The 11,516-nt window shown below is 38.6% G+C and overlaps 1 protein-coding gene across 1 annotated transcript in view; it reads left to right on the forward strand.

Moving 5' to 3' along the window:
* Positions 1-1,020: 1,020 nt before the first annotated feature.
* Positions 1,021-11,516, forward strand: part of traf4b (tnf receptor-associated factor 4b) — a 12,852-nt gene continuing 2,356 nt past the window's right edge. Inside the window, exons 1-6 of the mRNA XM_016507834.1 lie at positions 1,021-1,310; positions 6,331-6,382; positions 8,259-8,363; positions 9,188-9,349; positions 9,634-9,795; positions 9,882-10,037. Of these exons, the coding sequence (XP_016363320.1) occupies positions 1,168-1,310; positions 6,331-6,382; positions 8,259-8,363; positions 9,188-9,349; positions 9,634-9,795; positions 9,882-10,037 (780 nt within the window). The 5' untranslated portion in view covers positions 1,021-1,167. The remainder of the gene's footprint in view (positions 1,311-6,330; positions 6,383-8,258; positions 8,364-9,187; positions 9,350-9,633; positions 9,796-9,881; positions 10,038-11,516) is intronic.

Consider the following 11,516-nt stretch of genomic DNA (forward strand, 5'->3'; position numbering starts at 1 on the left):
GTATATGTTCAAAAATGTGAGTGACAGTTAAGGGGTTAAAATAAACATTAACTAAAATAATAAATGAAATAATGCTGGGGAAGTCGTGGCCTAATGGTTAGAGAGTCGGACTCGTAACCCAAAGGTTGTGGGTTCGAGTCTCGTACCGGCAGGGCTTGTAGGTGGGGGGAGTGAATGTACAGCGCTCTCTCCCGCCTTCAATACCACGACTGAGGTGCCCTTGAGCAAGGCACCGAACCCCCAACTGCTCCCCGGGTGCCGCAGCAAAAAAAATGGCTGCCCACTGCTCTGGGTGTGTGTTCACGGTGTGTGTGTGTGTGTTCACTGCTGTGTGTGTGCACTTTGGATGGGATAAATGCAGAGCACTAATTCCTATTATGGGTAGCCATACTTGGCCACATGTCATGTCACTTCACTTTTTATAAAATACATTTGTAAAAAAAAAAATCAGCTAGTTGCCAAAATTTCTCGTTTACATTTACATACTAAAATAACTAAAACGGCAATAAAAATCATAAAAACTACTGTATATAGACATAATTTATAAAAAATGTATTTATTTAAATATTTATTTTAAAAAGGCTAAAATGTTAACATTAAAATTAAATGGAAAATTACAAAATAAAAAAAGAATTCAAAATAGTTGCCAAGGCAACATTTCTCAGTTTGTACTTGATGTAAGGCCTACTAAAATAACTGAAATTAAACTTAATAAAACTGGGCCTATAAAGATATAGTCAATACAAATAAAAAAAGAATGCCAACAAATAAAAATGTACTCAAAACTTTTACTCAAAACTAAAATTAAAACAGAAAAAATAAAAATAAAAACTAATTTTATAATATGAATGAAAACTGAATCAAATCTCAATGATAGTAAAATAACACTGCCCGTGCTGCAATATTAGTTGTTCAGGTGTCGAGGAGGCTGCTGCTGCTGGCTCCTCCTCTCGCTCCTGTGGGCGGCCTTGAGTACAGTTGGAATGAGTAAACATTTCCCTGTGCTGTACCCTACTGAAGACGGAAATGTCATGAGAGCTCGATTGTTGTTTAGTGTTGGATCGATAAATGAGCTATTAATAGGGTTCTACATCTTTGCATTAAGTTTATTTATAAAGTTTTATTCCAGCAGTTTATCAGTCTGAAGTTGATATCTTCAAAGGCATTATGCCCGGTTTAAATTTAAAGTTTCTGGAGAGACCGAGGAGGAGCTTTTATTGTCCTCTGTGTGTAAAGCCGATGCGGGACCCCGTGCAGGTGTCCACCTGCGGACACAGATTCTGCGACACCTGCCTGCAGGAGTATCTCAGGTAAAGCTGATTCTTAACCTGTATCTGAAGGATCAGAAAGCGAGGTCAAACTGGCTGATTGCATTCTAATGGAAATGTATGCAAATTGAGTTTTTATCTTGCACGTCGTAGTTCTTAACGTGCGTGCATCTCTAAAAACACTTAAACACATAATAATAGATCATTATAGTATCTGGGTCACTGACAAATTATGAAAGTAAAAGAGACATTAAAACACACGTTCAAAGTTCTAAATGGATTACAATTATTTCATTAATGTGAATATTTCAAAATGTCAAGAAAAAGCTACACAATGTAGGCTATTTCTTACATATTTAATACTTGAGTGTTATTAGGTGCAAATCATTGTATATAAATTGTTGCAAATCAAGCGAGTAATTAACTATTAAATAAGTATAATTCTTATAATACATTTTTTTAATTACGTATATACCGTTTTCTGAAAGAAATTAATACTTTTATTCAGCGAGGACACATCATAATTGACAGTGACATCTATAATATTACAAAAGATTTCTGTTTCTTTTGATTCAGCAAAGAATCCTGAATCACGGATTTCACAAAAATATTAAGCCGCACTGCTTTCAACATTGATAGTAAGTTTCCTGAGCAGCAAATCAGCATGTTAGAATGATTTCTGAAGGATCATGTGACACTGAAGTCTGGAGTAATGATGCTGAAAATTCAGCTTTGTTGTCACATAAGTTTTACAATATATAAAAATAGACAACTGTTATTTTAAATTGTAATAATCTTTCACAAAATTACTGTTCTTAATTTTTTTTGGGAAAAAATAAACAATAAGAGACAAAAACAGTTTTAAATCTTATCGACCCAAAATATTTGAACAGTAGTATAACTAATATATCTATATTATTGAATCATGAACATCATGAAGTTTTCTTCCATCTAGAAGTTTCTTCTTCCATCAGTTATTCCATCTAAAATCTAACAAACCTTTGAATTAAAAAAAAAAGACATACATTTATTATGCATTAATATTGGAGGTAGGGGTGAGGAGGACTTGCTGACAGTCTTGAGGGTTTACAGAGGTAACATTTATGGTTTTATATACTACAATGAGTTTCATTTATACAAATACAATCTTTAGACAGATCACATAGATAGACCATTTTAGTAAAAACATTTTAGTCATAGAAGAGGTGAGCTCTGGTCATTGTCTATGTGGAAAGTATCACTTAAAAATAATTGCTCTTATGACAGAGTAGTAATAAATAAACACCAAACAGGCCAAGCAAGATGTCTGTCAGACTCTGTTCCTTGTTTTGTGTGTGTTTTGCTCCCCATGTGCCTTCCTTGCCCTTATTTGTTCCTTCCTGTTCCTGTCCCCATTTAGTTCTATTAGTTCCAGGTGTTCCTTGTTATTAGTTATCCTCCTCACCTGTCTGCCCCTTATTATCTGCCCTATTTGAGTTCTAGCCCGTTCTGTTCTCCTTCGTCCGGAATTGTATATATCTACTCTTGCTACGTGTGTTTTCCTTGTTCCCTGGATGTTATTAAAATCTATATGTTTGAATTCCACTCCTCGTCTCCTCGCTCCTTTGTCTCCGTGCTCCTCACAGTAGCGCAAAGTGACAGAATTCCGGACCTGGACAGTAAGCGGCGCCCCTTCTCCCCGTGTTTGTTTTTTGTTTTTGAAAAGTGTTTTGTTTTCCTGTTTGTTTCTCCCCGCTAAAATGGAGGAACGAGCGATGTTCATCGCCGTGGCTCAGGCGAGCCACGACCCGATCACCTACGCGAGGGCATTCGTGCCGCTCGCTCTCGCCAGCTCCCTCGATGGGGAGACCCTGGTGACGCTGTTCCGGCTCGGGATCACATACCATCGCCCCGCGGAACTCGCAGACACCACCAACTTCGACCGGAAGGAGGCGGTCATCCGGTGTCTGCAGAGCCTCCGATCCGGAACCCCTCCGCCGGCCGCAGCATTCTCAAACCCTGCGGCCGCAGCATTCCCAAGCCCGCTGGCTGTTCCTCTGTCAAGCCCACCGGCCGTTCCTATGTCAAGCCCGCCAGCCGTTCCTCTGTCAAGCCCGCCGACCACCCCTTTTACCCCGAACCTAAAGGGGAATCTAAGGAGGAGAAGGCCCAGAGCTCGCTTCCGTGCCGGCTCCAGCCCCAGAGCTCACTCCTGTGTTGGCTCCAGCCCCAGAGATCGTTCCCGTGTCGGCTCCAGCCCCAGAGCTCGCTCCAGTGTGGGCTCCAGCCCCCGAATCCAGCCCAAAGAGGGCTCCTGTTCCCGAGTTTATCCCACGGAGGGCTCCTGTTCCCGAGTTTAGTCCAGTGAGGGCTCCTGTCCCTGAGTTTAGCTCAGAGAGGGCTCCTGTCCCCGAGTTTCAGCCCCAGAGCTCGCTCCAGTGTGGGCTCCAGCCTCCGAATCCAGCCCAAAGAGGGCTTCTGTTCCCGAGTTTAGCCCACGGAGGGCTCCTGTCCCCGAGTTTAGCCCAGTGAGGGCTACTGTCCCAGAGTTTAGCCCAGTGAGGGCTCCTGTCCCTGAGTTTAGCCTAGTGAGGGCTCCTGTCCTCGAGTTTAGCCCAGTGAGGGCTCCTGTCCCTGAGTTTAGCCTAGTGAGGGCTCCTGTCCTCGAGTTTAGCCCAGTGAGGGCTTCTGTCCCCGAGTTTAACCCAGTGAGGGCTCCAGTCCCCGAGCCTGCTCCTCCATGGCTCCCCGAGCTCCCTGTTCTGCCATGGACTCCTGAACTGTGTGCTCCGCCATGGCCTCCTGAACTGTATGCTCCGCCATGGCCTCCTGAACTGCCTGCTCCGCCATGGCTTCCTAGTCTCACTGCTCCGCCCCGAACTCCCTGCGCCGCCATGGCCCCTGAGCTCCCTGTGCCGCCATGGCACCCTGGACTGCCTGATCCGCCCTGGAGGTATTCCGTGTGTCCCAGTCTTGCACCAACCTCCAGGGCGCCCACCCCCCCTCCCTGGTGGAATTGTTACTGTGCGGGATGCGCCTTCCGGGAGGGGGTAGTAACATCAGACTCTGTTCCTTGTTTTGTGTGTGTTTTGCTCCCCATGGGCCTTCCTTGCCCTTATTTGGTCCTTCCTGTTCCTGTCCCCATTTAGTTCTATTAGTTCCAGGTGTTCCTTGTTATTAGTTATCCTCCTCACCTGTCTGCCCCTCGTTATCTGCCCTATTTGAGTTCTAGCCTGTTCTGTTCTCCTTCGTCCGGAATTGTATACGTCCACCCTTGCTACATGTGTTTTCCTTGTTCCCTGGATGTTATTAAAATCTATATGCTTGAATTCCACTCCTCGTCTCCTCGTTCTTTCGTCTCCGTGCTCCTCACAGTAGCGCAACGTGACAATGTCAGAGTGACACAAAATACCTCAGGCTACAGACTTGTAGTGCTTTCTGTCTCTATAGGTTTTACATGGTAATGTTTACAAAAAATAACTTATTTATTTTAACTTATAACTTATATTTTCTCTTTTACATTTTAAAATGTAAAAAGATTATTACATAATCAAAATACTACATAATTCTTCTGAACTTTTTTAAATTTTTTTTTATTTTTAGAAGAGTTGTGATCCTCATTTAAAAACAGCCTAAAGGGTTTAATGTGAAAAGAAAGTATGCAGGGAGTCAGTTTATTTGGTAGTATTACTCAACTGCATAGTTCTTGGTTATGACCCATTCTTTGCATTCCATGCCTTGTCTTCTCAGTCTCATAGTCATAACAGAGTTGTGTTGCTCACAGGTGTAATGAGTGAAACAATCACATTCATTATCCTGTGTTATCCTGTGGATGTTATCATAATGATTGACAGTCTCATCCATTCACATTCTATTAGACTAACAAATGCTTTTCATTTAGACTATTAATTTAAACGAATTACTAATTCACATGTACATCTGTGGATTGGATTGCTGTAAGGCAATGCATGCAGTGATTTAAAATGTGACCGTCAGCAGGTATTTAGAGCAAGAATGACGCTCTCTCTGTCACCTTAAAGTGATATTGTTAGGAACATAAAATAGTTCACACTGGATTTATGATTTTATATTGCAGCATATTTAAGGCATGATGCACCTACTTTTTCAGGGGCGTAATTTGCAGTTCTGACTCGTTCAGTGATGACAAGATAAGACATTACCAAACGGAGAATAAATAAATTAAATAAAAATAACCTAAATAAAATAAAAGAAGACTTTTTAAAACATTTTTATTTAGATATAATAATAATGATAATGGCAGCAATTATTTATGTCCATAGGAAAAAGTCATGATTTTTGATGACAGAATTAAAGCAAATTATTTATTTTTAGCAAAACATTTGACTAAAAATTACCAAATTTCATTATCCAAAATAGAGAATGCATAGAAAAATGCATTCAAAATCCACTTGTTGAAAAAACGAGGGGGCACATGCATGAAACTTCTGATCTGCCTTAAAAATGCAGCAATCACATTTTACATCTTCTTATGAAGCTCCCTGGGTCTTTTGGGAAAATTCCCCATGGGATTTTGAAATGATGACGTGCTTCTTTGTCACACACAATGGAAAGATCATAGCTCTATTAATATGTGTTTTGTTGGTCGTACTGCTTTCCCATACAATGTATGCTAGTGGACGTCACCATGCCAGATGGATGATTCGCTCATATTCTCCTGAAGGCCCTTTGTCAATTTGTGGTGTGGGAGGTGATTCTGAAGTTCCTGTCAAATCAGTTCGGCTGTGATTCATTTAGGCTTTATAACATGGAGGCATCAATCAGTGGTAGTTGTGAACTGCTTTCCAACCCACCACATATTGTATAATGAAAAAATTAATCGAATACACATGAAATTCTAACACAAAAGCAAAAATATGTAAATTCATCATCTAAAAAAAAAAAGCTCTTGTAATAGACAGCCAGCTTTTATTTGTTGGCATTGTAATTTTGAACACATATTAAACAGAGCTAAACCACATTTACCATGGTGACTCACCATAGCTTTCAGAATGTATGTGAATCTGACTTTGTCACAGTTTTTTCTTCTGCTAAATTTTAATAGTGAAGGTGTGTTCAAGTGCCCAGAGGACCAGCTGCCACTGGATTATGCCAAAGTAAGTGCACCATCATAACACCACAGTTTCAAAGGTCTTCTGATTTCATCCAAAGGACAATCATTCTTCTGATATTTTATCCAAAATTATAGAACAGTGGTTCTCAACTCCATTTGTGGGAACCCACCTTTATTTAACACGCCTGATTGAGATCATCAGCTTGATGATCCATAAACTGAATTTAGTGGTTCATCCGAAATCTTAGGCAGCTGACTTATTGCCTCGCTGCCCTACCAGGCAATGACTTTGCAGGCAGCTTTTGCAAAGGTATCTCCCTAAACTAATTTCAGACAGGCTATTGAGGCAGCATTATAGTTTAGTGATCTGTAATAAAATGGAGAGACCTTTGGTGATAACTAAAATATTTAATTACTACAATACTAATTTCTCGCTAGAAATTACATCAACATTAAAGGTTGGTCAAAAACATATACATTTACACACAAACTGACCATCAACCATAATATTCAGATGCCATCTTTATTTTTAAGCTCAATTGTAATGGAATAGTTAATAGTTAGTTTCTTTCCTCAAATTCATTGTTACGCCACATGAGTGAGTCATTGACTATGCTTACATGTGCACCAATAATGCAATTAATTCCAATTATCGTGCCATTTTCATTCTTCTGATTATTCACTAAGAAATTTTTTTTTTTCTGTCATTATTCACATGCCCCAATGCACAGCACAAATGGTTTTAATCTACTTAATACCAAAGCAAAACACTTTTCTGTGGATGTATTGGATAGTTATTGAACATCGAAATGTTACAGCTATGCCGCTACAACTGGGGTTGCCTATGCTGCCATCATGTTCTTCGCACCATCTCTAGATGAAGATAAGAAGCAGAGATCAGTGGCAGTGGAAGCATACCTATGTTCCCAGGGTCCTGTGTTCCCCAGATTGATATGGCACATAAGGAACACATGAAAAAGGGTTCTGTGTTCCCCAGTTTAATGCACTGTTAACACACATTAAGTAAACTTTTAAAGGTCAGGACTCATTTTCCCTAACCCTAACCCTTACCTAACACAGGAAAAAATTTCATGCAAATTCAACAGAACAACACAGATAGAGACTCCTTAATTAATTTACTTGATGCTGAACTTGATGAACTTGATATTGAGAAGATAGACTTTGTTGAGGACTGTAATAAAATAATTTGGAAAGTTGTTAGAGAAGTAGATGTTCTGTGCATCTGGCTTAGTTATCGAATACCATATTGATATAATCTTCATAAGCTTTGAGTGATTAGAACATATTTTATAGCTTGGTAACATAGTCATGTGTTCCTTACAGTATGTGCCATATAAACCTGGGGAACATAGTACCCCGGGAACATAGGAATGAACCCGTGGAAGTGAGTTATGTTGACAGAGTCAAGCGATTGGTGGGAAAAATTCAGAATCGCTTAATCGTATCAGTGTGATTGAAGTATTGTGTTTACATGAGGTAAAGTTTAATCGCAAAAAATTGCCTAAATCTCATAATTGCATTGAGAGTACATGTAAACAGTCATTGAATCATTCATTCAAGTGATTTTTATAGCAACACTAATTCATTCAGGAATGCCACTGAAGTGTGCTGCTTTGATTTGGCTTCGACTTCATTTGGAAATATTTTCTTGAACAGAGCAAAAATAGACCTTACTGACAATATTGTGTCTAAAACATAAGTTACTAATTTGTAATAACTTGTTTATTGAATTATTTTATAAAAGCAATATCTCATGCCCAATTTTGCTAGTAATCACAGCTGTGCTGAACAACAGCAATCTTCCTCATGTTTTATTTATTGCTTACTTCCATGCTTTTCAAATGTTCTTATATGTTCTACTCTAATAAATAGTCATAAATTTGTAATTCTGACTGCAGATTTTTCCAGATGTGGAGCTGGAACAGCAGATTCTTTCTCTGCCCATCCGCTGCATCCACAGTGAGGAGGGCTGTCGCTGGACCGCGCAGAACAAGCTCCTACAGGTGAACAAACGGCACACAAACACAAATCTCAGTCGTTTTTGTACATATTTTAACATACATCTTTATAGGATTGAATACATTTCTTTATGGCTCCTGATAGTAGGCTATTGTACGTTACCGTATCTATTAAAATGTACAAAAATGTATGTGTACACTACAGTATGTACAAATACCAACATTTTACACCACTGCTAAAATGTTTGGGGTTAGTACGATTTATTTATTTGGAAATAAACTGATTCTTTTATTCAGCAAGGACACATTAAATGGATCAAAAGTGACATTAAATTGATCAAAAGTCTTATGGCTCCTGAAGTCCCTTAAAAGTGTTAGATGCTGTTCATACGTTGGTAGGCGGTACCAACGGTATGTTACAGCGTCTATTCTAATGTACAAAAATGTATGTGTACACTACAGTTATGTACAAATATCAACAATATACACTACCATTCAAATGTTTGTTTGTTTTTTGTTTTTGTTTTTTTAAAGAAATTGTCTCATTTATTCAGCAAGGACACATTAAATTGATCAAAAGTGACAGTAAGTTATTCAAAATGTTGCAAAATATTTCTGTTTTATTTAAATGTTGTGCATATTAAAATGTGGCTGGAGTAATGGCTGCTGAAATTTAGCTTTGCCATCACAGGAGCATTTTAATATTCAATTGTTGGGGAACAAATTCAATTGTAATCATATTTACCAATATTAATGTTGATTTAACTCTATTTCTGATCAGGTAAATGCAGCCTTGGTGAACATCTTCTTTCAAAAACGTTAAACACCCAAATCTCACTCTCACACTGGGTTTCTCACTGCTCCTCCAGGCCCATTTGTCCGTGTGTGAGTTTAACGTGGTGTCGTGTCCAAACCGCTGCTTTGTGAAGTTGCTGCGACGTGAACTGCCAGAGCACCTGCAGCATGACTGCACCAAGAGAAAACTACACTGTGACCACTGTGGTGACGAGTTCGCTGGGGAGGCATATGAGGTCGGACACATGCATTTCTTAATTGTTGTTTTGTTATTATCACAAGTCCCTTCTGATACTTTATCATACAAATACATAATTTAAGTTTAGTAATATCTGTAATTTAGCAATGGTAATATATTAATATTAACATGAACCTTTTTTTTTTTTTTTAAATCAGGCTTCTGTTAATTTTTCTTGTATTTTGATGGTTTCAATAGCACAAGCTTATTTCAACACTGCACCACAGCTTTGACACATGCAACCATGTTTAATATTTTATGTCCCTCTCTGTCCTAATTCAGAGTCACCAAGGTGTTTGTCCAGAAGAGAGTGTGTACTGTGAGAATAAATGTGGAGCTCGTATGGTGCGGAGACTGTTGGCCCAGCACTCTGTGTCTGAGTGTCCCAAACGCAAACTGCCCTGCAGATACTGCAGAAAGGAGTTCCTCTATGACACTATTCAGGTCAGTGGACTATATGCTGCCATCCTAGATTTATGTATTTATTTTATGGTAAAAGGAGTGCATTCATAGGTGTTTTATATTCACAGCATCATCAGCAGCAGTGTCCATGCTTCCCTATGCAGTGCCCTAACAGGTGCGGCACACCAGGAATCACTCAAGAGACTTTAATGGCACATGTAAAGGAAGGATGCAGCACTGCTGTGGTGCTTTGCCCGTTTAAGGAGGCTGGCTGCAAACATAGGGTATGAGCTCTACAGTTATGCATATAGACAGTAAAGCACTGTGATGAATAGTGGCACAATGTATGCATGTCATTGCGTTAGATGGCAGAATAACACTGGTAGTATTTAGGGGTATTTCTTTTAAAAGAAAGACAGCACAAGCACCACTTTTCAGTAGGGATGCACCAATATTAAAATTCTCTCCAACACAAGATGCCACTAATTTTCACGTAATGCCGATAACCGATAAATTAAAATTTATTTAACAACTATTTTATAGGGGTGTAAGTCAAGTCAAGTCAAGTCACCTTTATTTATATAGCGCTTTTAACAATACAGATTGCAGGCATGTTGTTGGTTTAGATGCAGTGATAAGTTTATTTAGCTCTTCCTGTCCTATAGTTGTAAAGCACTGCAGTTTATCTTTTGGTGCGATGAATGAAGCTGTAACAATATATTGTGTCACAATATATTGCAATACAAAAATGCAAGAATGTGTATTGTGGATGGTGACAATATATATAATGTATATTTCAAACAAAATGACTAATTCAATTTTTTAATTAAAAAATTAAATCATACATTTTTTTTTTTTCAATTTAACATCAAATATGGTAAACCCAGATGGTCACACATTTGAGTTTTCATGTTTATTAATTATTATCAATAAATTTTAAATAAAATACATTATTTAATAAATTACATTATTTAAAACTTGTTAAACGTATGTAGTTAAGCACAGACTGCAAGCATATGTGTCAAACGTAATTGTGTATTTTTAGCTAAACAGAATCATAAATATTTCTGTTCTGGTGTCACCATTGCCCTGTGGATTGAAGACCAGCACCAAATAAAAGCCTATTAAAGTTAACCTCTGATAGAATGCAAAATTTAGCATGTTAATGAACAGTACTTTTTATTAACAGGTTTTCATAAGTTTTAGAAGTAATCATTAAAAAAATGAAGATAAAAAATAAAAAACCTTCCCATTTTAACTATATTTTGACATTGTATTGTTACACCCCAACTAGTTAAAAATAAAACACAAAAAAAAAAAAATTTAATATATAAAATATAAAACGATAACGTATCGCACTGACATTCTGCCACATTGTAAGCTTTGTGTATCATGATTTCTGGTAGTGGCACCTAATGGCCAGGTTTGGTACTGTCTGCCAATTATTACTTTTTTAAAGGGGTCATATGATGCGATTTTAATTTTTCCTTTCTCTTTGGAGTGTTACAAGCTCTTGTTGCATAAAGAAGATCTGTAAATTTGCAAAGACTTGTGGTTGCCACAAGCCCGCCGGCTGCTCCTTTGTCGAATCCGCTGGCCGTTCCTCACTCAAGCCCGCCCGCCGCCGCTCACTCAAGCCCACCGTGTGTGACGCTGTGTGTTTCGCTGTGAAAACGAAACTACTTTTTTTGACCTTCCAAAAGAGGACACGACTAGAAATCAGTGGTTAAGTTGTATTTACAACACTGTTCCAGAACAGTTCA

This window comes from Sinocyclocheilus anshuiensis, unplaced genomic scaffold (genome assembly GCF_001515605.1).
Source record: "Sinocyclocheilus anshuiensis isolate Anshui unplaced genomic scaffold, SAMN03320099.WGS_v1.1 scaffold2304, whole genome shotgun sequence".
NCBI lineage: Eukaryota > Metazoa > Chordata > Actinopteri > Cypriniformes > Cyprinidae > Sinocyclocheilus > Sinocyclocheilus anshuiensis.